The 25672-nt window shown below is 36.6% G+C and overlaps 6 protein-coding genes across 7 annotated transcripts; 3 read left to right on the top strand and 3 right to left on the bottom strand.

The window, feature by feature from the left end:
• The first annotated feature begins 1861 nt into the window (after window positions 1-1861).
• LOC114727876 (aquaporin PIP1-1-like) lies at window positions 1862-3793 on the top strand. The gene is made up of 4 exons (XM_028914648.1): window positions 1862-2349; window positions 2804-3099; window positions 3210-3350; window positions 3432-3793. The coding sequence occupies exons 1-4, from the start codon at window positions 2022-2024 to the stop codon at window positions 3522-3524; spliced, it is 858 nt and encodes a 285-aa protein (XP_028770481.1). The 5' UTR covers window positions 1862-2021; the 3' UTR covers window positions 3525-3793.
• Window positions 3794-5328: 1535 nt separating this feature from the next.
• On the top strand, window positions 5329-6130 carry LOC114727873 (cyclomaltodextrin glucanotransferase-like). 2 transcript variants are annotated; one of them, XM_028914644.1, is made up of 2 exons: window positions 5329-5593; window positions 5781-6130. In XM_028914644.1, the coding sequence occupies exons 1-2, from the start codon at window positions 5555-5557 to the stop codon at window positions 6030-6032; spliced, it is 291 nt and encodes a 96-aa protein (XP_028770477.1). In that variant the 5' UTR covers window positions 5329-5554; the 3' UTR covers window positions 6033-6130. The 2 variants fall into 2 exon arrangements, with proteins under 2 accessions (XP_028770477.1, XP_028770476.1); XM_028914643.1 differs by having other exon boundaries at window positions 5762-6130.
• Window positions 6131-9582: 3452 nt separating this feature from the next.
• LOC114727874 (RNA polymerase II C-terminal domain phosphatase-like 2) lies at window positions 9583-17312 on the bottom strand. Its single transcript, XM_028914646.1, has 15 exons — window positions 16978-17312; window positions 16264-16734; window positions 15339-15549; window positions 14815-14972; window positions 14645-14715; window positions 14457-14562; window positions 14231-14320; window positions 13914-14055; window positions 13467-13825; window positions 13313-13373; window positions 12380-12510; window positions 12248-12301; window positions 11210-11306; window positions 10397-10557; window positions 9583-9868 (listed from the first exon to the last, which is right to left on the bottom strand). The coding sequence occupies exons 1-15, from the start codon at window positions 17242-17244 to the stop codon at window positions 9794-9796; spliced, it is 2454 nt and encodes an 817-aa protein (XP_028770479.1). The 5' UTR covers window positions 17245-17312; the 3' UTR covers window positions 9583-9793.
• A 1647-nt stretch (window positions 17313-18959) lies between these two features.
• Window positions 18960-21346, top strand: LOC114727872 (clathrin light chain 2-like). The gene is made up of 3 exons (XM_028914642.1): window positions 18960-19451; window positions 19605-19758; window positions 20660-21346. The coding sequence occupies exons 1-3, from the start codon at window positions 19066-19068 to the stop codon at window positions 21023-21025; spliced, it is 906 nt and encodes a 301-aa protein (XP_028770475.1). The 5' UTR covers window positions 18960-19065; the 3' UTR covers window positions 21026-21346.
• A 62-nt stretch (window positions 21347-21408) lies between these two features.
• On the bottom strand, window positions 21409-24933 carry LOC114727870 (cold-responsive protein kinase 1-like). Its single transcript, XM_028914641.1, has 4 exons — window positions 24928-24933; window positions 24369-24607; window positions 23537-23687; window positions 21409-22013 (listed from the first exon to the last, which is right to left on the bottom strand). The coding sequence occupies exons 1-4, from the start codon at window positions 24931-24933 to the stop codon at window positions 21651-21653; spliced, it is 759 nt and encodes a 252-aa protein (XP_028770474.1). The 3' UTR covers window positions 21409-21650.
• Window positions 24934-24979: 46 nt separating this feature from the next.
• LOC114727875 (cold-responsive protein kinase 1-like) lies at window positions 24980-25478 on the bottom strand (the record flags this gene model as incomplete). The annotated part of the gene is made up of 2 exons (XM_028914647.1): window positions 24980-25174; window positions 25329-25478. Coding segments are annotated over 2 exons (342 nt in total), but the record flags the coding sequence as incomplete, so codon positions are not given.
• Window positions 25479-25672: the final 194 nt, after the last annotated feature.

Genomic DNA, 25672 nt, shown 5'->3' with positions numbered 1-25672 from the left:
GTGATGACCCAGAAGGAAAAGAAAAAGATCTTATAAAAATTTTATATTATTTTTACAATAACTGTTCATTGTTTAATTTTAATTATAATTGAATCAAATGTCTACCTTATTAAGATAGTAATGTCATTGAGAAAATATTTAAAAAGGTAAAATAATAAACTTACTGTTGGCCAACAGATTCAAGGTGTGAAATCCCAGAATACACCTAAAAGATAAAAAATAAAACACTACTACATGCAGTACTAAAAATAAATATTATATTTAGGACAAAAGGTAATAATTTTTATTTTAAAAAATAAAAGATAAAATAGAAAGTGCACAAACTTTTATCAATACATCACTTGTCAAGAAGCGTGATCGGATGCAGTCATCTTCTCCATCTTTGACGGTGGTCGGCGGGCAAGTGATGTTCCGATTGTCTACTGATGAGGCGAGTTGCTGCCCATCCAGTTAAAAGCTAACCGTCCAATTGATCATCCCACTATGTCCCAGTGCGGGTGGGTTGATCTCCCCCGTTCACTCGATGGACGCATTCGATTTTTTCTCAATGGTCTGTTAAATGGGTTTCTTCCTATTTTACTTTTTTCAAAAAAAAGTGCGCATGAGCAGGGTTCGGTAAGGCAAAACCTTTGCCTGATACCCAGCTCGAAGGATGAGGGGGCTGCATTGCCCGACCTTGCCGAGTAGAAGCCCTAGTTATTTTGGGCTGGGCTAATACAGACTGGGCAGGGCGGGCTTTCTTTATTTAAATTTACAACTTGAGTTATGAAATTTAAATACTGTCGTATGTCTTAACAGATATTTATGTTTTAAGAATTTAACAATATTCATAATTTATTAAAAACAAGACAATAAAAAATTGTAATTAAAGCCTTAAAATCCAAATGATTTGCACCAATATCCACAAAGTTGAGAAAATAATGAAACATATAAAAAAAATACAAGCTATATTAACATATAATTTAATATAATTTATAGAGATCTATATATTATATTCAAATTAGTAAATCAGTATCATTTCATGATATATGAAGTAATATCAACATGAAAAAGTTAAAAGACAATTATAGTACACAACAAAATAATTTAGAAAAGTTAAAAAAGTGGTATTTTTAAAAAAAAAAACTAGAACTTTAAAAATGTAAAGTCTAATAATATAAGGATGTAATGTTCCTTTTGAGTAATGAAATATAATAAAATATACTCCTCCGGTCCTAAATATAAGACCCTTATACTAGTAAGGGTCTTATATTTAGGACCGGAGGAGTAGTATATTAATATTACAGTATATATATTATAATTGTGAAAAAATATATATTATAATATAAATAATTATATTTCGAGCAGCCAAATATAGGGCTGCATGCTATACTCGTGGCTCGGTCTTGTCTGAAAATGCCCATTTTTTCCTTGGGCTGTGTTTTTTTGGATCGGACAGGACAATTTTTTAGTGGGCTTGGACGTGCATATTGGGCTAATGAGCTCATGAACACCCCTGAAAAAAAAGGATTTCTTCCTATTATTCTATGTTCTGAATTTGCCTCACAACATTGGATATAATTTTTGCAATTTTCTCAATATTCCTTTATGGAGGATTCATTTTGTAAGGATTTCATTAGGCATCCCACAATTTTAAGTTGAAGTGGCTGCTTCTATAATTAAGGCTGCCATTATTTCTGGGCAAAGCTAGTGGTGCGCAAGCTTGCATTCAAAGTCAAGAGATACATGCGTAAAGGAAAGGCTAATAAGCAAAGTGGGAAGAAAGAAAGCCTAAGTGAATTTAATGTTTGCCATTTATTGTCTCCCAAAATAACTCAAACTTCTCTATTCTCTCCTTTTCTTCCTCCTTGGTCGGTGTACTGTCACCCCAATCCACAGTTCCATTCCCTTTCAATCACTCAACCCATAACTATTCTAAAGCTACAAAATTGACTCTTTTAACAACCCCTCAGGCTCTACAAAGTAGACACCCTTTCCCCAGTAGTCTTACTGAGCATTTTCCCCGGAAAGTTAGAGAGAAAATGGAGGAAGAAGATGTGAGGGTAGGAGCCAACAGGTACAGAGGAAGGCAAGCGATTGGAACGGCAGCTCAGAGCCAAGATGGAAGAGACTACAGAGAGCCACCTGCTGCGCCGTTGTTTGAAGTTGGTGAGCTATCTTCATGGTCTTTCTACAGAGCAGGCATTGCAGAGTTTGTGGCCAGTTTCTTGTTCCTCTACGTCACCGTTTTGACTATCATTGGGGTGGCTAAATCTTCCTCTAGGTGCTCCACTGTTGGCACTCAAGGCATTGCTTGGGCTTTTGGGGGCATGATCTTTGCTCTTGTCTACTCCACTGCTGGTATCTCAGGTAATCTTCATCAGAAAACGACCATTACAATGAACAATATTGTGTTTAAATGAAATAAGGGTCAGGGGTCATTTTTGTTTGTTTAAATGAGGTTATTAAATGGGACAATCTTTCTAAAGATTTGATTGTTGATAGAATATAATGACGTTGTGTGATCTATGTAGTCAACTTTATTTAATTAGATAAAGTTTATTGCTGTCACTGAAAAGGTTAAAAAAAAGTAATGTTTCCCTCTCTTTTAAAAAACTAACACTAACTTTAAAACTAATATTGACTCTTAACATTTTTAATAGGAAGGATGACATTGCTATTTTTTTAACATGTTAGAAAGGATATTGAGGGGGAAAAAAACTTTATCCATAGCTTTTTTGTGAACATTTCTAGGATAAAAGTGACTCTTAACCCATGAAATAACTCTGCAAAGTTTGGCTAAATGCATGATTTGTGGGTGCAGGAGGGCACATAAACCCAGCAGTAACATTTGGGCTGTTTCTAGCAAGGAAGGTGTCACTGACAAGGACATTGATGTACATAACAATGCAGTGCTTGGGTGCCATAGCCGGAGCCGCTGTGGTTAAGTCCTTCCAGCCACATACCTTTGAGAGACTAGGTGGTGCCGCCAACACTCTCACTTCTGGCTACTCTAAAACCGCAGGCCTTGAAGCTGAGATCCTTGGCACATTCGTTCTTGTTTATACTGTCTTCTCTGCTACTGATGCCAAGCGAAACGCCAGAGACTCCCATGTTCCTGTAAGCCATCAATCTATATCCATATTACAAGAAATTATTATTAACTGAAACTTGTTTAATTCTAACTGTATGAAATACTTATTATATATATGGTTTTGGATGGATTGCAGGTTTTGGCTCCACTGCCTATAGGGTTTGCTGTGTTTGTGGTGCATTTGGCTACCATTCCTGTGACAGGCACAGGTATTAACCCAGCTAGAAGTCTTGGTGCTGCTCTTATCTTCAACAAGCACCAAGCTTGGCATGATCATGTGAGTCTTCATATGCTTTGCTTTGGGTTTGATTTTGATTCTTTTTCAATTTTTAAAAGACCTGTTTATGTCATGGTGCAGTGGATCTTCTGGGTTGGGCCTCTGCTAGGGGCAGCTCTTGCAGCACTGTACCACCAGATAGTGATAAGGGCGATCCCTTTTAAGTCAAACTGATGCATCATGCAAGCAATATCCATAACCATAACTTCTTTCTGCAGTGTGAAGTTCTTTTGATTTCTGTTATATGTCTTCTACTGTACTGCGTACTGGGTTTCATTCTCTGTTTTAACATCTTGCCTCCACTTAGTAGTAATGGTGGGGATATAACTGCTTCTGCCATGTAATTATATAAGCTTGTCCCATTGAATAATAATCTTCAGATGATGATATGTGCATTATCTGTTTGCATTGGAACTTAATGATTCTTTTGATTGAATTGCCTACAATAAGGAAGTAGACTAAGCATTTATTTTATTTCTCAAAGAGGACAGTTGAAAGCGAGAAGAGGAAATAAGATCATAAAGTCAAGAGCATTATCCTATATAACCTACTTTTCTTGTAATGTTAGTCTGCCTAATAAAAGAGGAAGTAGAGATGTGAAGAGGAGCTTTCAATCTTTAACGTAACAAAGTGAATAAAAATGAATATAATTATAAGCTACTGCCTCTGTTCTTAATATTAGATCATAAATATAAAATCTCAATATTTCTTGTCTTTTATATTTATTATTTTTTTTGCAAATCAATTTATCTAACTTTAAAACAAAGAGATAATTTAACATCATAGTTTTTATAGGATTATTTTTGAAAGATAATGTTACGTTTGTTATAATTAATTTATTTACCTAATTTTTTAATTTACTCAAATTAGTCAACAGACTTTTATATTAACAATAAAATTATCCTTGTCATGAACTCATGATGAGCTAATTATTTTTGTGATCATTTCTTAACAATTTATAATGGTTAAAACCGTTGCTAAAATTTTTTTTAAGAAGAATTCACAATATACCACAAGATAAGAAGAATTCGTCATATGGTATTCACGCCCAACTTTCAGAAGAATTCACAATATACCACAAGATAACTGGAATTCGTCATATGGTATTCACGCCACCTGGGTTGCCACGTAGGATTTGTTTGTCACTTTGTACGCCAATATGGGCGTCTTGTTGGATGCTTAGATTGAAACTATAAGTTGTTCTAACTTTTAGGAATCAAGATGGATGTCACTTTAGAACATTCCTCTTATCGTATTATTTTTTTTGTTTCTAAAATGATTAAAAAATTATTTTAAAATAGATTATTGATGAATCCTATTACTTAAAATGTGTAATCATGCAAGATTTGGTGATTTCCCTGATGTATCTCCTCCTATGCTTTCCACTTAGATTTTTTTAAGTGCCTGTCATCTATTTTTTTTCAAAATCAAGAATAAGGACTTAGAAAAAAAAAAACGGATCTGTTCCATGGAGTGCAAAAACTTATATGCCCATTTTACGTTTTGTTTCTTTTCGAATATTAACTAGATAAAGGCTAAGATCGCTATTGTCAACTCGGTGTGCATCTGTCAAATTCATTAATGTTGGGCAGCGTTATTGCCAACGTCTTTCATATTCTATTGCTTTGCGCTCTCTATTTTTTCGGTGTCCTAGATTATTTTTTAGTTCTTTTTTCGATTCTGTAGAAAACAAGAGAAATTGAATCAAACTAATCTATTATGTATCTGTTTGATGAAAAAATTAGTCCAGAAAATAGTTATCTGATCGTTTAGATATGAGTGAATGGAGTGATTACCGGATTTGGTTCATTCTATAGGAGTCACTCTTGATTTTCATATCACGTTGCAGCTGGAGTTGAACAATGGAGACCGGCCACTTCAACAAACGAGCAAGTTCTTATTAAAAATTTTCCATTGTGTATAAAGAATAGGTAGATAATATACAGTTGTTAGCCATAAACTTAATTTACCTTATTTTAACAAATCCAACCTGTCAAAAAATTTCTCATTTTAGTCAACTTTGAAGATCCTTCATAGTAGATATTCCAGGATTATTATAAACACAGTGATATGTGTTGTGTAGATGAACTGAAGATTGTCCATGTCAAGTTTCAATTGCAAAGAAAATTAAGTTCGGTGAACAGTTTTGCATCGTTGGGGATGATGCTCTGTTAGGTTCCTGGGACCCTTCAGATCCAATACCAATGTCCTGGTCAGATGACCATACTTGGACTGCTGAAACGGTGAGTAAAAATTAGAATCTTCTATAATAAGAAATATAAAATGAAATAAAACTCCTCTGGTGAAAAGCTTCATTGCCAAATCTTTGAGAGATAAACTCAGTCAATTTAATTTACAGTTGAGTGTGAATCAATTAATATGATTAACTTTAAATCGTGAGTAACATACAGGTCCTGTGTATATGGACAGGATATAATTGCTGGAAAAAGGATCCAATACAAGTTCATATTGAAAGAGAGAAAGGGGGATGTTATTTGGCAGCCAGGGTCAGATAGACTCATGCAAACATGGGAAACTGTTAATGGAATATCAGTCTTTGAGGATTGGGACAGTGCAGGACTTCAGATGATAACAGAGGAACTGCAGCATCAACACTCAAATGAGGAATCCAAGCAGCAGGAAAAGCCATCAAAGAATACAGATCGTAACGATGAGCAATAAGAAGCTGATAGACCCACGCAGATTAACCCCAGGGGAAAGGTTACTTCAATCAAGAATCAGGAAACACAAGTTGATGACTAAAGTCTGTTTGAATTTTGACGGTGTACCATGACTTCGCACCACCAGTTTTGCCAGACGAAGAATCTAATTCAGGTGAAATAGTTTCACGAAGTTAACAAAAACTAAAACAATCTTGAATTCTCTGGGATTTTTTTGTGTGACCAAAATGAATTCTTTGCAAGTCAAAAGCACAATAATAAAACTGGAAACCTCCTTGCCAGTTTCCTCTGTATGAACACATTTTCTTTCTAGTGAACTGATCTTGGTTCATCCTTGTCCATGGATACGACACTATACGAATGTTCTTTGCTACTTCAAATTATATATCATCGCCTAATTTATTTTGGTTTTAAGTAAAAAGTATATTATTTAGTTTTAAATCATGCCAATTTGTGTCTTCATCTGAGACAAAATCGTTTTATTCTGTGCAACCATGAAGATTGTAGTGAATATTTCTTTGTTTATTGTCCATTGTTGTTGCCGTTGTTATGGCTACAACCTCCGTTCCTGCATATAAAATTTAGTCTGTAATGCAAACTACTCTTATTTCTAAATATAAGATCTAATTTGTAGTGTAAATTAAAATCAGGGTAGTATTATTTTTGATAAAAGGAGAGGGAACAAGTCCCTGGAACTCAAGTTGCAAAGCATCCTAATACACGGTTCTTAATCAACCCCTCTGGATAGGCTGGGGCACTATCAAAAGTTGGAAATCATTATAAATCCTTAGACTAGATTTAGCAACTAGCAAGACTATGAGCAACTCTTTTAACCTCTGTCGGTGCACATTGAAACTTGAGTTGCCAATTCCATCACCTATTACATAAATTCTCCTATAACTGACGGCAAATGCAGCTCCCACGCTGTTTCAATACCTTTAAACAGAGAACATTCCTCAGGCTCTCGTGGTTCGCAGATGCCCAAGAAATTGTTAGGGCAACCCATGAGTCCAAATTCAAAGTATCTCGCATTATCCCTCCACATGCAGCTAAACCAGACTATTCCATGACAGCCCCACCCACATGCACATTAATCTTGATCCATTTAACACTGCTTCTATCCACCTTTCTTTCAGATGCAATCTTCCCACATAGTTTTTCACAATCACAGAAATAACAAAACCAGGATCTAAAGTCCCATTTGGGACGAAGTATTGAGAATGAGAGATTGGGATTGAAACTACAATTGAAAAAAAGCATTAGAATAGTATTTAGCATAAGTAATTGCTTGTTATATGGGATTAGGCAAATCCATAAAGGTGAGATTGGGGAATACCACTTCCTCCTATGGTATTCTCCAATCCCACATACATGGTTTTGACTAATCCCATATAATAAGTAATCTCTTAACTCTTTTAATAGATTTTCTCAATTATAATCTCAATTCCGATCTCTTATTTTCAATGCTTCCTACCAAACGTAACCTAAAGGTTTATCAAAAGTTTCATGGTTGATCATTGCACCAATTACTTCATATGGGTGAGCAGCCACCGCATTTACTCCTCCGAACATGGGTGGCAAGCCCAAAAAAAGACTCTAATCCGTTCCACTCCTCTCCGTTTCCAGATTTTTGTTGAAGATTTTACTAAACGGGGAGCTACCAGAGTCCTCAATAAGTGAAAAGGCGCTCCTAAAAGTAAACCCACGATTTTTACTCAAGTTTCATTAGAACTTAAGCTCCTCAAACAATTATCAGCAATTCTGATTCCATGTATGTATTTCTGAGTAAGCATGCCCACCCATAGTCCTTTTTATACCTGAAGCTAGATTCCACGCAATCTTATCTACCCATGCACCATTCACAGCTTCAAGCCTTCTAAAGCCCAACCCTCCTTCATCTTTCAGTCAACACAGCTTAAAACCCAACATGAGTTGTTTCCCCGATCAATCAAATGCCCTGAGGTCTTCCCATCAATTTTGATATTCCCCATAAGAAATAGAGCTGTCTCATTATAGTATTCTAAAAACATGCTCAGAGACAATCGAGCCTTCTCGGATTCAATGCCCATCCAGTATAAACCCTTTGTTCCCAGATTCTCCCCCTTTAATCTTCTTAGCCCTACGATTCAGTCGATCATCTTCCTCTCTTGAAGAAGGGAGCAGAAAGGTTCTCCTATTAGGGACCGGGACAGCCATTGTTTGATCTTTTATGGTCCACTACCTTGTTTTCCTACTTCAGAACCACTGCATCTGTAGAACAAAAACTGGATAAAGAGAAATTTACATATTGATAGAATCAATTCAAATACGGTTGAAGGTGATACGAAAAACAAATTTCTATTTTGCTCTTCAAAATTACTGTCATCATCAATTTGGTAAAATTATTTCTAAGATCAAACTAACTATTAAAGTTTGCTTATCCAATCAACTCAAATCATAACAAAATAAATATATTTTTAATATAATTTTGTATTAATTATTTCAGACACAAATAATATTCTCACACATTATAAAATAGAAAAGTTGGGAAATGAGGCATACAAGTCTCAAGTTATGACACAATTTACTTTGCTGTTCTTTTTCTGAGCTCATGGGAAGAGCATGAAAGAAGGACGCGGAGAGAGATGAAGAGCAGAGAGCTACCTACCAAAGGAAGCACTAAGTTATTAGGAAGCACTAAGTTATTAGGAACCACTCACCATTTCACCAACTGTTGAACCCTCTCTCGGGAGAAAAACTATTCTTCCCTAGTCAATTGCGACTATTACATGTTTTATGGACCATGTAAATTGAATCTTCTTATGGCTAGTCTAGTTTTCATTCAGTGCGATTTTTGGATAGTTTTATCTAATTTTTACTAGTTTTTAATTGGTTTTTTTTAAAATTCAAACAGAGTGAATGTGTATCATGTAATCTAGATCAATTGGTCCATGTGCCCATCTAATTTTAAAAACATGATCTTAGCATTTGACAATTTATTAGTACCAACAGATATTTTATAAAGGTACAATACTTTGCTCTTAAAATTGAGGGGATTATATGCATAAAAAAATAAAATTTAAGGAGACATGAAATTAATAGTTTGGAATTATCTGCATAAAGTTGACAGTTTAGGGGGATTTATTATTGAGTTTTGAGGGTTAATGAAATTATCTGTAAGTTCACGAAAGTTTTATAGTTCCTCTTATCCTTAATATAAAAATTAGTTGACTAATTTGAGTAAACTACAAAAATTAGTTAAGTTATTTATTTGTAATAAATAGGCGTTATCTTTCCTAAAATACATTTGCTAATCATGTGTATTAGCTAGAATTATATTTGATGAAACTTTAATATGTGCAACTACTACAAGGATTGCTTTAAAAAAAATAAATAAATATGAAAGATAAAGTGGATTGAGATTTTATATTGAGGACCAAATTAAATATCAAACTAACTCTTATATTAAGCACCAGAGGTAGTATAATTTAACATGGTTGAGAAAACAGTGAGATTAACACCGAAAATTTATAGAGATTAAAGGAGAGGAAAAGAAAGATGGCACGAAATTCTTAGATGTAAGAATTATATTTTCATTCCTTATCCCCCCCAAAAAAAAGGGAACCACATTTGATGATTTTCATTGAGCTTGAACATACGTAGATACATACATACATAACCACACACCCACGCTCGCACATTCATATCTTTCTACTAATGAGAACAACTGTACACCAAAACAGATGAAGGTAGTAACGATCAACCTTCTGTCCTAAATTACCTTCAGGAGCTGGCATGCTCTTTCAATTGCTGATTACTTGCAATGGGTGAAGAGAGACTAGCTTCAACGTCTAAAGTCTGAAGATTAAGAAAATTATGCATGAATTTGTAACTTGTAAGTACAGCACCAGTTAGTCAATTAGATATCACCTAATACACAGAATTTGTCCCTACAAAGAATACAGACCAGACTGCACATTAAACTACAAAAACCGACCAACTTGAAACAAAACCATTACGTCAGTATCATTTATTTGAGTTCCTTCAAATTCTGTAAATAGATCGCTGTTTTCAAATCAATTAAACCCACGCCATAAACTAAAGGAAACAATCATGGATTACTTCTTTCATTCTTAATGAACTGGAGGACCACAATGCTACCTTAATTTAAGAGCTTGCAAAAGAAACATGATTATTGACAAGAAGGGACTACTTGGACAACACGAACTGACTTTGGTCATTTCCCATTAATGGAGCAGTAGCATAGAAGGCGGCAAAAGGAGTTATTTCTATACAATCATGAGCCTCTGCCGGGAATTTTCAGTGTACATACACCACATGCACGCACCACTTACATCAACTATCAAAAACATCAGAAAGCCCCACCTTAGAAGTACTTTCTCTAGACAATGTGTTTGCTCTTTCCAGTTCACTGGATTCAAGATCGACTGCCTCCCACAGGAAACCATTTTCATGATTAAGAGAGAGCTTGTCAAATTCTTGGCCAACACCTTCACATCGAGGCTTCATATGTGCCACATATTTCTCTGTAATTTCAAGCATGTAGCCCTTTAAATAAATATTGTATCCGAAAGTCATAATCAAACAGGAGCAAAAACTGGAATTAAGAGAATGGGAAATAAAATTCGGCACAATAAATTTGTTAATGCCTGGCACAAACCAAATTTATTCATGAATAAGCATTCACATTGCCATCGGTGCCACAGGCAACAACCTCCATGGTCCGCATTACAGAACAATAATATGTAACTCTTGCACCAATAACTTTTATTTCTTTACCAATAAGTTCTACTTAAATGCCCAAGAACACCGAGTTCACTAGATGCATTATCAAAACAGAACGTAGAGCAACCTTCAATAATTAATAAACGTTGACTCAAATCAACAGATATTCTCAACTTGAACACATTCCCCATAGTGTCAAAAGTCACCAAGGTAAAGAGTGTCCAAAACTGTTTTACACATATATCTGGTGGGAAATGGGCATATTCAAGACGCTCCTCAAATAACCAGGAAATGCTCCTTAGATGTCCTAGCTGCCACTATAACAAACCATATCCCACTGGGTGTGGCAATAATCTCTCACCCATTATCAGTAAAATAACAAATGACAAGAGAAAAAGAATGGGGATCGGGTAACATGAAATACAAATATATTCAATAAGAAATTAATTTAACCTGCTAATCTGTGGAGGGCATTCTCAGCTGCCTGCTGTTGGGCATCCATCTTTGTCCTACCCATTCCGAAACCTATTTTTTCACCAGTGAAAAGTACCTAAACCATGGCGTCAAGCATTAAAACATTTGACTAAAAACACTAAATAAACCTTTTTAACACAAGTTTCAATAAAACAAAAACATAAGAGAAAACCCAAGCTCATTACAGGCTCAAGAGTAATACAATAAAATGGATTTACAAATAAAGGTCATGTCTGCTACATGGAGACTTTAGTTTAAAAGCATTTGAATATTTGGATATAAAATTTAAGAAAAAATCAAGATTCCTGCATTTGATCTTTGATAACAAATATGGAGATTCTTTTCTCATACATATTGAAACAAATTTCTCACGAATAGGACTCAAAAAGTATTTGCGATATGGAGATGTCCACTCACCACCTACAGGTTGAAGAAACAATCGGCCAGTAAATAATATGAAGGCCAAAACATAGACAAAAGTAGTTCCGCTACAAATACTGAGAGTATAGTTCAAATTTGTCAAGGCATGTTACCAGCCACAAAAAATAAGCAGAGCAGGAGACAAGGCCAAGTCAAAAATAAAGTACTAGACGCAACAAAGAATTTCACATCTAATCTGATTCCTAATTAGCAAATATTTTTCTTTTCTTCTTCAGGAACTGGGGACAAAATAAATATTACTCGAGAAGCTATGAAGATAACACAGAAGTTACATATTTAACAGTTGCAGACAATTCACAACAAATGCTTAATGATAAACCAAGTCTACTGAAATTAAACAAAGTGAATGAAGCAACTATGCAGGCAAAACAAAAATTGAAAGGAATTATTTCATTACATGATATGAAGTATGATGCACATTAATCTTCATAATGTGATCAAATTCAGCAGTTTAAACAACTAATAATAAATTAATCCATAATGATATCTTGAACTCGTTACTTAAAGCCAAGAAAATTGTAATATGACTATGCTAACAAATGAAGTGGATAAAATCACCACAGGACTTTCACAAACCTCTACTGAAAACTGCCAGTCTTTGCTGGTGCTAACAATGGATCTAAATTCAACCTGCAAAAAGAAACACATGATGAATCAGGAAAATCAAAAGCAAAAAGTAACCTATTCACATGCTGAAATCACGTGTACCTTAGAGCTACAATGCCTTCCAATTTCTTGTAGCACTCTTATAGATAGAGAAGGTAAGAAGTTCAACCTTCCAGCTTCACTTTGAATTTCTTTGCCATTAGAAGATAAATGATTCTGACATGCAGCATCCCCTGCAAAAAGATTATAACATCACCCGGATGTATTGCTATTAAGTCTTTTAAAATCAAGATTGTCTAAAATAAAACATTGAAATTAGATTATTATTACTATTGTTGTTGTTGTTGTTGTTGAAAAAAGGGTATAAATTACGAGAGGGCCAAAGGATTTGAGATTAAAAAACAGGACACTTGTCACAATAACCTTGTATCAAATCAAATAAAAAACAATGAAACTGGAATCATTCTAGAACCCAAAGATAATCTCAAATAAACCTACTATAAATTTTCTTACTTGCAACTAAACATGGACCCTGGCCATTCTAACCAAACTAGGATGCATAAACATGTGCCGAAAACAAAATTAAAAGTAAAGGAAAAGGGAAAAAGAAAAAAGGGCAAAGTACATGCCCAATATATAAAGGCTAGGTTTATGTACAGCAGACAAGTTACCAACTCAAAGGATGATGAGCGAAGCAAACTCACTAGACAACATAAACTCAAACCAGAATCACAAGTTTATGGACAACTGCACAACAGAAGCCGCAGGAATTTTACATGTTGAGTTTGCTGCCACAAATTTACTTAAAATCAAGAGTTCAACAATCTTGGTGACACATTCATCTTTGCAGTTGTTATTAGTCGGACCTGTTTTATATAACTCAACAGAATAAAAACAATGTTGAAACACACTAGCTGCAATTTTTTTAAGGAAGACTAGTAGGGAAAGCATAGGGAGGAAAGAGTATAATGGGATGACAAAAGGAGAAGATAGTAAGTACATCAGAATGTGTTAAGATGAATACAAAAGCAATACCTGCTGGCTGACAAGGAGATTGAAGAAGATTATGTCTCTGTGAATCACGTACAGAACTTGGCTGCATATGAGCAACATTCTATTAGAGGATTTTGAGGTAATCCAAGAAGCATCCAAAACTCTAAAAGGGGAGCAACCCTGTTCAATGGCAAACCTCTCCATTTCTTAGTGATGATTGTGAGGGCAAATTAGCATCTGGCAGAGTAGGAGAAAAGAACTTCTCTTGAGCTTGATACTCGTCAGACTTGGCTATTTTAGATTCTTTAACAGACACAAAAGGAGGATCATTTCCTTGACCTCTTCTACACATATGGTCCTCCCCAAGTCCTGTTTTTGGCTGCATTGGTGATGGCAGTGCTTCATTGAGTGGCCTTGAAATGAGGGGAGATTCACCAGAGCATTGATTTTTTGTATTCAGGTCACGCCTCAGGGTCAAAAGTCCTCTTTTCATGTCATTATCACAATCGACAGAGAACCCATCATGCCTGACTGGAGGTCCAAGTAATCCAGGCTCTGAGAAAAGATTGGGAAATAGATGATAATAGATTGAATATTTTCAAAACCGGAAACAGACACATTAACAACATAAGAAGTTCAATACTCAAAGAAGGAGACAGGTTTCTTGAAGATCCAGGGAAAATAGTATTCGAAATAACTCCAGCAGTTGGTCCAGATCTTTCAGCGTTGGACATAACATTTTTGGCCTTAGACCCAGTATCTGAGCCAACAGAAGCCCTTTCATCCTGAAAAGAACCACACAGAAATCTGTCAGCAAATGGGTCCAAACACTCACACTCATGCCAAAGGAGAACAAGTTATCCCCTACAAGACATTCGCAGAAGAAGCTTCTCAGAAAGTTGTGGCACATGCTGTTAAATCAGAGACAAAGACCATACATGGAAAAACATGGAAACTTACATACTCCTTTAACCTGCGTTCAACTTCTGCTGCATATATTCCTTCACTAATGGGACCAACACAACTATTGTTTGGCACAAAACCAGCCTCCTGCCATTGAGTGAGTATCAACATTAGAGCAATGGATAAACAAGCACTCTGCACCAGCCACAGATGATGCTACATAACAATAAATTGTTCGCTATCATCAATGAACTACAAATCACATTATATTCCAAGCAACTACCTCAGCCATCAAGTAGTTGCTCACATCCACAGGGTGCGGTAAAGTTTCAACATCATCTTCATAGAACACTTCAGCAATTCTCTGTAACAGCTTCTCATCAAATTCTCTGACCACAGTACATGACGAATTATAGCCACTGGGTGAAAGGAAATAACTTGAGCATATCAACACTTGAGTTTGTAACTTACTTGAAGAAATAGCCTCTGACATTGCATGCAACATTTCTTGCTACACATAGGACTGGAACAGTATTGGCTCTCTGATAAATCAATACAGAAAGTGTTGGTAATTCTCTTCAAAAGACAAAAAGTCACAAAAATGTATACTTGTGTGGGTGATAATAAACATAAACCCATACCTCTGCCAGAGGTGCATAATAAGGAGTAAATGCGGGAACTACATGAACCCTGGGCTGGTCCCTGTCTTCCCAAACCTTTGACCGGTCATCTATCACCATTGCCATTCTTGGATGGCCCATACTATTCTGGAAGACATCCTGCAAAGATTTTCTGGAGCCTGCAAATATCCCCATAAAAATCAACAGATTTCATTATTATACGTAATTTTTGGCATCACCTCAAAACAAGTGCATGAAGAAGAGACAGAGGAATAAAATATGAACCACGACAGCAAGAAAAAAGTGAGTGTCATAAAAATAAGTGACACGACATAGTGATGCAAATTAGGTCGAAATATGAACCCACCTGTTAAACGACCAGCACAAATGGCAAAAAGCCAAATATGTTTATAAGAACCAAAAAAGTGCTGAAACACTATCGCAGCAAATTAAATGCCACTTCTTGATTGCAAGAAGTAGCTTCATAATGTCTGAATACACCAAGAATTATGAAGATCCAAATAGACATTGTATAGCAAACATGCCTGACTTGACACAAATCACACGATCAAGAAGTTGCTTTGAATTTATAAGATGTGCTTCAGGGTCAAGAAGCCTCCACATTTCCAAGGCATAATCCCTTTCAGCCATGGTACAGACATATACTTCAAATCTCTTGCGTCCATTTGCTGTTAAATAGGATTTTAAATCCTCCCAGGCAGGTCGTAACCTCACAAGCACGCTGGTATCGCAAATCTATGCACAAACACAATAGGAATACTACAAATATCAAAAACCTTGTGCATCATAAAGCTTCCAAACAACTATATCAATTTTCTCACAATATGCTTCGATAAATTCCTATAGACAAGCTGAAAACCAAGTTTTACATTTATATATCTGGTTTACCCTGCAGAGAGGGAGGAAAACTAAACTAATTGAAATAACCCCAAAAAAAGTTTAAAAATAGCATTCTACACAAATATACGGTTATTTTTATATTACAAGGAAAGGACAACAACAAAAGAACCCTTGCAGCATGAACCAATAAAGAATACTGAATGCCCAGAAGGAGAAGGGGAGATCAATCAACAAGGGAATTAAGATGCTTACGTTTCCATTTTTAGGCAGTGAAACTAATAAACTCACATAAGCTTTGTTAGAAAATCAACGACAATTGTGAAGTACATGAGATCGGTCGTGTAGCCCATTAAATACTGCTCTATTTGGCTCTAGCTTGCTTAATCTTTAATTTTAACGCTTTCCTGATTAATTCCTCAGTATCAGAATTCCCTTTCTTTCGCGAATCAGAAATTACGAGTCTCAGGACATCGAGCTGCATGGTCAATCATTGCTCATCTCAGGCTTGATCTCTCCATGGGCATTTCCTAATCACTACGAAGAAAGTCCACGAACTTACGCTAGTTGGTCATAAATGATAATTAAAATAAATTTCAATTAAATTATAACCTCGGGATTGATGCGAGTGAGAATGATATCCCTTTCTTGCAATCTAATGACAGGACGAACAACTTTCCCATGGCTATCAGACAATTGTGGGACCTCCTCCCATTGAACCTTGAAAATCTTGCCATTATCGACAACGCAGTCATTTTCTGCGTACTGCTTCAATAGCTTACGGTCGTCCATGTAACGTTTAAGTTCAGTTGACATCCCTGAAATTCGCAGGGGATCAGTCTCACAGGCCAGCCAACCTCGCAGAGTCTCAATTCTATCTTCAAATGATTTCATGGTGTTAGCAACAATAAGGGTTTCGTCCAAATCAAACACAATCGCAAGGCACCGCAGGTTTAGCATCCTTAAGCATGCAGCGTATAGACCCGCAGGAACAGAGTAGCACCAGAAGCACGGGAACTTTTTCCTCCTACTGGGCATGGCCACCAAGTGAACTTCTTCATCCCCAACCAATGTCACTGCCGTCTGTGTTCCCAAATCAAAAAGAACAAGTGCATGCCAAAAATTAGAAACTCAGCTGAACAGGTTTTCTTCAAGGCAATAGTTTAAAAAGAACCAGTTCATGTCTGAGATGCCGAGAGTCAAAATTAAGTTTCAGTTTATAAACTTTTTTTCCCATAAACAATCAAACTACACCATTGAAAGAAAGGCCAAAGATTGAAAATAAAAATAAAAAGAAGATAAAATTAAATGCATTTTGGACGAGACCTGCAATTCATAAAAGCAAGAAGCATGAAGATTGATCAAATCGGGCTGTTCAACAGGTAGTGATGACTCGAGCTTGCATCGAACTGAGAATGCAGAAATAGTTTGGAGAACTGAAAGAGGATGACATCGCTCACTCCTCGGCGATAAGTGGTGGATGCGTATCTCGTTTGGGAGGTGGAAATTCTGGTCTGAAACAGGGATAACATCCAACTCTCCCAATCTCAATTCACCGAGAAAAAACACAGATTTGAACCCCAATCGACTCATCAAAACTAATTTGCAAGAATCAAAACAATTTTCAGTTGCCTCTAACCAGGCTTCTTTCCTTGCTCCCTCGCTCCCTCCCTCGACGTTCAGTTTTAAACGACCGTGCTCGCTCCGTATTTATAGGCAATAAGGGAATCACCACGTGGATTTCATGAAATTACCAAAGTGCCCGTCTGTGGCACGCGCGAAGCCCCCCTCTCCGAGAGAAGGGTACCATCAATAAGCGGGAACGATCTTCGTACACGTGGCACATCTTGCACCGTTTCTTAATGTTACAGGATATTCAGGTCCCACCCACACTTGCGTCTCAGTTTGAACAAAGTCTACATGATCATGTTTTTTCCGCAGCGGCTGTTTGCTTCACTCCCAAAAATATGTATTTTTATACAAATTGAGGTGAATTTTTTTTTATATGCTCACTTCGTAAATATCATGAAATTACTTTTAAAATTATGGGTTAGTTTTAGCCCTAACACACTATATATTGAGAGTTATCAATAAGAAATCAGATTCCATATCTGACCATCATATAATTAAATTAATTTATTTAGCATACAACTAACATAGGACACAAAATATATATAATAATACATTACTTATAGGTGGCCCAAAAGAATACATTACTTATATTTGACATGTGTTAAACAATGTACTCTTCCGGTCCTTAATATATGACCCAATTCTTGAGTTGGTTTTGGTCCTAAATATAAGACTCATTTCCCATATTTATCAATTTTCTCTAAACTACCCTTATAGATACTCTCTCACCCATAATCAAGTAGAAGAGGGAGAGAGGGTATTAAGAAAGATGATTATGGTATTTTGGGAAAAATGTGTCACTTTTCTTATAATTAACTAACCTACCTAACTTCCTTAATCTAATCAAATTAGTTAAATGAGTCTTATATTAAGGACCGGAGGAGTATGACCATAGAATCCACAATAAAACAAAAAAGACATGTTTAAAAATGTGTTCAGATGATGAAAACACCAAGGAAAAAAAAAAGATTGGTGACAAGTGATACACAATAAAAAATATAAAGCTTGCTTAGGTGGTGAAATTACGGGGGGAAATATGTTAAAAATAAATTAACAATGAGCTGATCAAACCCATATGCCCAACCAAAAACTCAAATCAGCTTGGTATTTATATGTGGGCTGCTTGTTTATGCTGCAACCCAGTCCAACGAGGACTTATTTTAGTGGGCTGGGCCGATCATGCAGGCCCAATAGGTTAATACACCAGTGAGCATCATCTAATATCCTAGTCTAGTAACTAACATGGGTTTAGCCTAGCGGAAGGAGCTAGTCTCTCACAACGTGACGAACCAATGTTCGAATATCCACTAGAAGAGGTACTCATATCTAGTACTTGACAGTGTTTTGAATTAGATTGTTTTCAATAGAAGAACATCTATACTTTAGCAAACAAAAAAAAATCCTAGTCTAGTTTAATTACGAATTGGGGTTATTGTAGTTGGGGGGAGGTTAATTTGCAAAAAACAGTTATAACTTACCCCTTTTTAAAAAGAAGACACGTGTCATGCTTTCCGGAACTAAAGTGGTATCAGGTACACTCAGCTTCACAGTAGTAATTTATAGCGTGTCGCTCTATTAGTCGCTTATTGTACGATAATTTACTTGGTTGCCGTCTATTGATCATGGAAAGTGAGTGGGATCGGTGTGGAACCTTAGCAGACTTGGCCGCTAGATCCTCGTGGACCCTTAAACTCGGATTGTAACGCCATCTCACCAGATTCTTCTCCAAGGGCGAGTCAATCATTTTGCTTGTACGGTCCGCATCGTTAGTCTGGCCATTCCATGTCATCCTTTGGCAGTCCCAACCGGCCGTTCGACGGCGACGGCCTTGGCGTCGACGGCTATGATGTTCGGCTCCAATCTCAGCGCTTTGAAACTCTCTCCAACTTCGATGCTGACTCAGTGAAGGATTCGGCCGGCGACTCGTCTCCGGTTTTCGGAAGCCATCAGTCATACAGTGAAGGAGATTATGTGTTTTCGTCTCAGCCGGTTCCGGAGACTCCATCCCCGTCGTCCATACGCTCTAACGCGAGGGAAGACACTGCGTTCTCGCCGGAGCATGATGGGAAGGGTCTTGAGGGAGAATATGGTGCCACCGGTGGTCCGGTCTTGCCACCTCCGGTGGATTTGGAACCAGAAGAAGGCTTTGCTCTAAGGGAATGGCGAAGGTAAACTCTACTGGCCATAATCGCTGTTTTCTGCTTTTCGGTTTTCTTCAAGGTTTTAAGTTTATAGAATGTTAGGTTTAATTGAATTGCTGCCTGTCTGCGTCTGAAGTTTTTGCATATGTTGATGATGATCATGAATGTGTGAGTGAGCAGACAGAACGCTATTCAACTGGAAGAGAAGGAGAAGAAGGAGAAAGAGATGCGGAGACAGATTATAGAAGAAGCAGAGGCGTACAAAATTGAGTTTTACAGGAAGCGCGAGCTGAATGTCGAGAATAAGAAAGCGTCCAATAGGGAAAAAGAGAAGGTAAATCAAATTGTGATGTTTTCTATGTATAAGACCAAGTTCTCTGTTTTCCTCCCTGTTGCTGTTAAGGTTGATATTTATAATAGTTCTTGCAACATTTCTGTATCATGTTCTACCCCATCTTAGCTTGTAAATTGTAATAATAGAGGGCGAGGAATTGAATGGAATCTTCTTTTCAGATAGAAGTATTCAGAGTTCACGTGGGAGAGGTCTTATAAAGACGACATAGAAGACCCTATTTATAAATTATAGTGATAAATTGCTCTTTTTGTCCATTCCAATATTCCATTACGGAATTCCAACCGGAATTACGAACAGGACGAAAGTAATAGAGGCAGATTTGTTTCCCTCCTTATTTGCGCTGGAGCTTTTGCAGTTGAAGGTCCCATAGCGGTTAAGAGGGGCTTCCTGGCCAGAATGGGGCGAATTAGGTGGTTAAGGAGTATGGTAGATTACAAATTAGGCTGTAGAACTCTTGGTAGACTAGATTGTGTGCAGGAAACTAAGAAGTTCAATTTAGGAACGCAAATAGGATGTTACGTTTAAATTTTTAATTTTTGAGTATGAACATAAATCTTCTGGTAAAAAAAGAAAAAAAAGAATATGAACATAAATCCAAGATGGTCTTACTTTTAGGTTTTGGTCTCGTTAATAATAATTATGTTTTGGTATAATCAGCTTGGATAAGATTGAGACTTCACAAATATGCACACTTTTTAAATTCATCATGTTAAATTTTCAGTTTTATGATGGCATCTTTGTATCACGGAACGGTCTTGTGCAGCCATAGCTGCTGTCAATGATTGTAAAGTTTCCCGTCCCCTAATAAGAGGTCACTTAGCATATTTCTTTTGAATGTTATACCAGTGCCTGAAATTATGTACTGGATTTAATCTAGCAGTTATTTTTGGAAAGCCACAAGAAGTTTCAGGCGGAAGCTGAGAAAAACTATTGGAAAGCAATCGGTGAACTTATTCCCAATGAAGTGCCGACAATAGAGAAAAGAGGGAAAAAAGATAAAGAGAAGAAGCCTTCCATTGTTGTAATCCAGGGGCCGAAACCTGGGAAGCCAACTGACCTTTCAAGAATGCGACATATACTGCTAAAGCTCAAGCATAATCCTCCTCTTCACATGAAGCCTAAGCCACCTCCATCATCTGAACCAAAAAAGGACGCTAATACCGGGCCCACTGACGGGGTTAGCACAAGTACTTCTACCCCCAAGCCGCCAGCGGTGGCAACTCAGGAGCCGGTTGCTGCAGCTTGAAGGGCCGCTATTTTCTCCTTTTCCATGTGAAAACCAGCTTCTGTGAACATCATAACTTAGTCGCATGGTGGTATTATATGTACAAAGTATCTTTACTTTAAAGTTGCAGGTTGCTTGATGTAGCTTTATGCAGCCCATTGTCAGAAAATAGTTTTAGGCTGTGATCCGTTGCTGTGGCCTGCAAACAGGCATATTATTAATGCCGCTGTTTTGGCGTTGGTTGAAATTGGGATAGTGTCTTGATAAGGAGTTAAACTCGGAATCATCTTGTTTATTTGCGACCCAGATTATGCTAAACCTATTTATGGGCTTGACGTAGCATGGTATGGTTTGCCGGTTGTCTGCACACAGGTCAATTAAGGCTATCATTGGTCATTAGCGTGCAAATGAATTGAATATTATGTATTATACAAAAAGTGTATATGTACACAGGCCAACTGGAAATTGTACTCCTTATTCGTTTCCCATGCTCTCATCGACCCCTTCGGATTGAAAGAACTCTGGTGTACTAATACAAATGATCCTATGAGCAGGAAAAAATAAAGGAGAGTAATAAAGTAAAATATTTACAGGCTACATGCAATGTTGCCCACCCAACATCCTTCAATATGAAGCAAACAATCAATTACCTAGGAAGAATCTGTGTATCCAAATCAGCACCACTATAATGGCTTGATGTCATGTAGGGATTTTTGGAACTTCTGTACTTGTTTATTTGAGAAGACGATGTCTGATTTAACGAATAATTGCCATACTCTTTCGAGCTATTCCATCTATAAACTCCAGGTTCGGTCAGTGCCTTCTCATTCAAATGCACATCCTTGGTGAGCATTTTTATTACTTGCTTCATGGTGGGCCTGTGTTGTGCGGATGCTTGGGTACAGAACAGAGCAACCTTAATGAAACGCAACACCTGCGTCTCATCGTATGCAGTTAGTTCGGGATCTACAATATCCAGAAGCCTGCCTTCTTCTCTCAGCTTCCAAGCCTGCTCATAAAAGCATATTCGAGTGAGCAGACACAGATATATAGTTGCTTCCAATCTGACTAGAATAATATTGCAGCTTTTCATTGCATTCACAGTCATATGTTTCTTTATTACAACAACGACCTCAGTAAATTATTTATTAAAAGATCTTGATTAATGACTTCTTGAAGTGTCCTTTTGGTCTTTTTCAACATCTTTTCACAGGGCTAAAGATTATCTACCCACCTCTCCTCAATGGCACCCCCTTTCTTCGCACATTATCAAATCATTTTAATCGATTTTCTACTATTTTTTCCCACATGGATGCCACATCGACTTACCCTCTTGTATGATCAGTCATATGTTCTTTTTTACCAAAGGAAAAAAAAAATCATTTCTCTCGCCTCAATCATATGCTTTTGAAGTCCATTGTGTAAAAGAAGCCTCAAAATTTAAATCTCCAACTGTAATAGATGTCCTGTCAGATTAACAAAGTCTTATCTACCAAGTTCTTTTAAACTCAATGGCAAACCAATGAGGGAACAGCACATATCTTCCAAAAGAGCACCAATGACAACAGTTTACAGTGCCTTTTGGTTGGAAAGCAATGTAATCAAAAGAGATAAACACATCATTCTTCAAATTTTACTAAATCTTCACAAGGTATGAGTTTGGACATTGAGCGTTCAGTATCTAAAATCAAAATTGCTGTTCTTTAACAATTGAACAGACATGCTGACAACGGCTTATTTTAGTCATTGATATCAGTAATATAGCAGTCATATTGACAGTTAGATACAGCAGAGTCACTTTGACATTCATATATTAACAATCTCCCCAGTATATTTGAAGTCCGAGAGACATAAAGTGATGCTAAATCCAGCTGAGGAACCAGTAGATGAGTCAGATATCAGATCAAGCTTCTTGTTCTTGAAGACTAAAAAGCAATGAAATGGGAAAAAACTGAATAGTCATTTGTTGTAACATTGCATGCACAGAAAAAAGCAATATTGTTACCAGAACCCCCCCCCCCCAAAAAATTTTTTTTTTTTTTTTTTCAAGAGCTGTCTTTTGAAGTAGTTGGCAATCCAGCATGGTTCTAGGCTGTCAAGATCTAGATTTAAATCTTAAAATCTTGTGATCTCAATCCTAGGGGAATAAAAATATAAATCTTCTTCAAATTAATAGGATATTAAGTTAAATCTCATGAAATTATGGGCGTAAAATTCTATATATATAATTTGTTTATGCAAGTTACAGGTAACTCGGGCAGCATAACACTTATTTGTGATAGCTGACTCGAGTACATGTATAATTTATACTCATTTAATTATATTTCATTTTCATTTCATTGCTTTGATCTTTTAAATCCATGATCGATCCTAGCAAAGATCTTCATCTTGACAACCTTGGAAAACCTAGCAAAACTTCATATAGACTGTGACTTTATTTCTCTTATTATGTCTGTGTCTCTGATCATTAGAAAAGCTATGACAAAATCCTAGCATGTGTTAGCTAATTGATACTTGAGTTTAGAAAGATACCCATTCCACTAGAACCAAGAGATTATCTCCAAATGCGGCTTTACTGCTACTTTTACCACTGATTATTTCAAGCATGAGAATCCCGAAACTGTACACATCAGCCTTCTTTGTAAGTTGTCCTAGAAGTGCATATTCTGGCGCTAGATATCCCCTGCAAATAACGGAGAAAAAAGGGTAAACATGGTTCATATGTTGAGACCAAATCTAGTTAACTGCCAAGAACCCATTCTGTAACAATATTGACGAATTTGTAGTACTAGGGCAAGGCTGAAGGCAGTTTGTAATCTTTGGTCTTTCAACTTCACAGGTGCTAATTTAGCCTCAAGGAGGCTATAAATAGTTACTTGAAATCAGAAACTTCTTTTGTTTCTCCATTATCCTTCTATCCTTCGCTTACTCAAACATTGCATTTCAACAAATATTAACACGTAATAATTTACGTGGTAATAATATGCGATGAAAAACTAAATGACTCATCAAAAAGATAGTAACAATCGAAATAGCAAATATAAGTGCATGCCAAGAACACCAATCCAATGGCCACCTCATGCCACATGAGTGAGAGGAATAGATTTTAAGGCAGTATAGGTCTTCGTATTGTCCAGAGAAAATTCACAAGAAACACCAAATTTTGAGCCCCTTGTATTTTTTTTTTTTCAATTAACAATAGATAATTATATATCATTAGATGCATATTCGAATGGCTTTACAGAAGATTTAAACAAGTAAGAAGAAGAGAAGAAACAGGCTTTCTTAAGAAATTCAAAAGGTGCAACTTAGGCAACAGTCATATAGAACGATATTCATAATGTAATTGTGCATTGTTACTTACACCGTTCCTGCCACTCGAGTACTAACATGAGTGACATCGTCAGGAAAAAGCTTTGCGAGGCCAAAATCCCCTATTTTAGGATTAAAGTTCCCATCAAGCAGTATGTTGCTAGCCTTGATATCTCTGTGAACAATGCTTGGTTGAGCCTCTTCATGAAGAAATTCAAGACCATAAGCTGTACCACAGCAGATAGCAGCCCTCTTTGGCCAATCCAGAGCAACACAATCTGCTCTTGGAACCTATAAAAGGTTTGATGTTTATTAGAGCATCCCAATTCATGGAAAAGCCTACATCGAGCTTTTAATCAATAGCCTTCATCCCTCCAACTCAGAGAGAGTTTTAATGTTAAGCTTGAAAGAATGACAGATTACATCACATTTTGACTATATTCTGTGCTCCGAAAGCCAGAAGTAACCAATACAAAGGAAAATGGAAAAGTGAATCTGATTCAAACAGGTAAGTTCCACTTTGGAAGTACTAAAAATTTCAATAACATGTAAAACAAACTTGTTTCCAAAATCAAAAGGTTGAATATCTATCCAGTTCAGACAAGACTCACTTCCATATACTTAATTGGATTGTTCTGGTACTTACGAAGCAAAGAACTTGCAAGGCTATTGTTTTCCCAAAAACTCATACACCAACAACCGATGGTGGCCCTCAACACAGCAGCCAATAAGTTGCACAAGGTTTGGATGCTGTATCTTTGATATAATTTCAGTTTCTGTCATAAATTCCTTTGTTCCTTGTTTAGACTCTACAGACAGAGACTTGATAGCAACTTGAGTACCATCTCTTAATACACCCTGAAAATATCAATGAGAAGGAACCCAAAAAAAAAAAAAAAAAAAATTACTCAAACTAACAAGAGAATATAGTGATACACTGTACACCACGTTTGAAAGCCAACATAGGCGTTAATACAAGAACAAGAAAATCTCCGATAGTAATCTATCCTACCTTGTAGACAACTCCATAACCTCCTCCACCAATTCTGGTAGATGGATGAAAATCTCCTGTGGCTGATCTCATTGAATTGTAACTAAAAGTTTTAGTTGCAATCACTGTCATCACAAAGCCCAAAAAACACACATAAAAAGTTGCAGAAGGCTGAATTTTTGAAATAGGGAACATCAATGAAGAAAGGCATAAATGTATTTGTGGGTAGAACACAATCCAACTAACAAATGTATCAGTAGACATTAGACGAAGTCAAGTATCAACGGGCACAGAGATGCCTGCATAGCTCCCACTCAATTCGCGGACTGATTGAATGAGAGACAATATAAATATAATGATAGCAA

This window comes from Neltuma alba, unplaced genomic scaffold (genome assembly GCF_004799145.2).
Source record: "Neltuma alba isolate B1F8T4 unplaced genomic scaffold, ASM479914v2 tig00012512_pilon, whole genome shotgun sequence".
Taxonomy (NCBI): Eukaryota; Viridiplantae; Streptophyta; class Magnoliopsida; order Fabales; family Fabaceae; genus Neltuma; species Neltuma alba.
This window is presented reverse-complemented; position numbering and strand designations above follow the sequence as displayed.

What these genes read in the sequence shown, in the direction of transcription:
- LOC114727876 (XM_028914648.1), top strand. Translation starts at nt 2,022, where the DNA reads ATGGAGGAAGAAGATGTGAGGGTAGGAGCCAACAGGTACAGAGGAAGG. An exon ending in CCAGAGACTCCCATGTTCCT is followed by an intron (nt 3,100 to 3,209) that starts GTAAGCCATCAA and finishes GATGGATTGCAG; the next exon opens with GTTTTGGCTCCACTGCCTAT. An exon ending in ACCAAGCTTGGCATGATCAT is followed by an intron (nt 3,351 to 3,431) that starts GTGAGTCTTCAT and finishes GTCATGGTGCAG; the next exon opens with TGGATCTTCTGGGTTGGGCC.
- LOC114727873 (XM_028914643.1), top strand. Translation starts at nt 5,568, where the DNA reads ATGACCATACTTGGACTGCTGAAACG. An exon ending in ATACTTGGACTGCTGAAACG is followed by an intron (nt 5,594 to 5,761) that starts GTGAGTAAAAAT and finishes AGTAACATACAG; the next exon opens with GTCCTGTGTATATGGACAGG.
- LOC114727874 (XM_028914646.1), bottom strand. Translation starts at nt 17,244, where the DNA reads ATGAGTCGATTGGGGTTCAAATCTGTGTTTTTTCTCGGTGAATTGAGA. An exon ending in GCAACTACTTGATGGCTGAG is followed by an intron (nt 14,321 to 14,456) that starts GTAGTTGCTTGG and finishes ACTCAATGGCAG; the next exon opens with GAGGCTGGTTTTGTGCCAAA. An exon ending in AAACCTGTCTCCTTCTTTGA is followed by an intron (nt 13,826 to 13,913) that starts GTATTGAACTTC and finishes ATCTTTTCTCAG; the next exon opens with AGCCTGGATTACTTGGACCT.
- LOC114727872 (XM_028914642.1), top strand. Translation starts at nt 19,066, where the DNA reads ATGTCATCCTTTGGCAGTCCCAACCGGCCGTTCGACGGCGACGGCCTT. An exon ending in GCTCTAAGGGAATGGCGAAG is followed by an intron (nt 19,452 to 19,604) that starts GTAAACTCTACT and finishes GTGAGTGAGCAG; the next exon opens with ACAGAACGCTATTCAACTGG. An exon ending in CCAATAGGGAAAAAGAGAAG is followed by an intron (nt 19,759 to 20,659) that starts GTAAATCAAATT and finishes TTAATCTAGCAG; the next exon opens with TTATTTTTGGAAAGCCACAA.
- LOC114727870 (XM_028914641.1), bottom strand. An exon ending in ACTCGAGTGGCAGGAACGGT is followed by an intron (nt 23,688 to 24,368) that starts GTAAGTAACAAT and finishes CGTTATTTGCAG; the next exon opens with GGGATATCTAGCGCCAGAAT. An exon ending in TCTTGGTTCTAGTGGAATGG is followed by an intron (nt 22,014 to 23,536) that starts GTATCTTTCTAA and finishes TTTTATGAGCAG; the next exon opens with GCTTGGAAGCTGAGAGAAGA.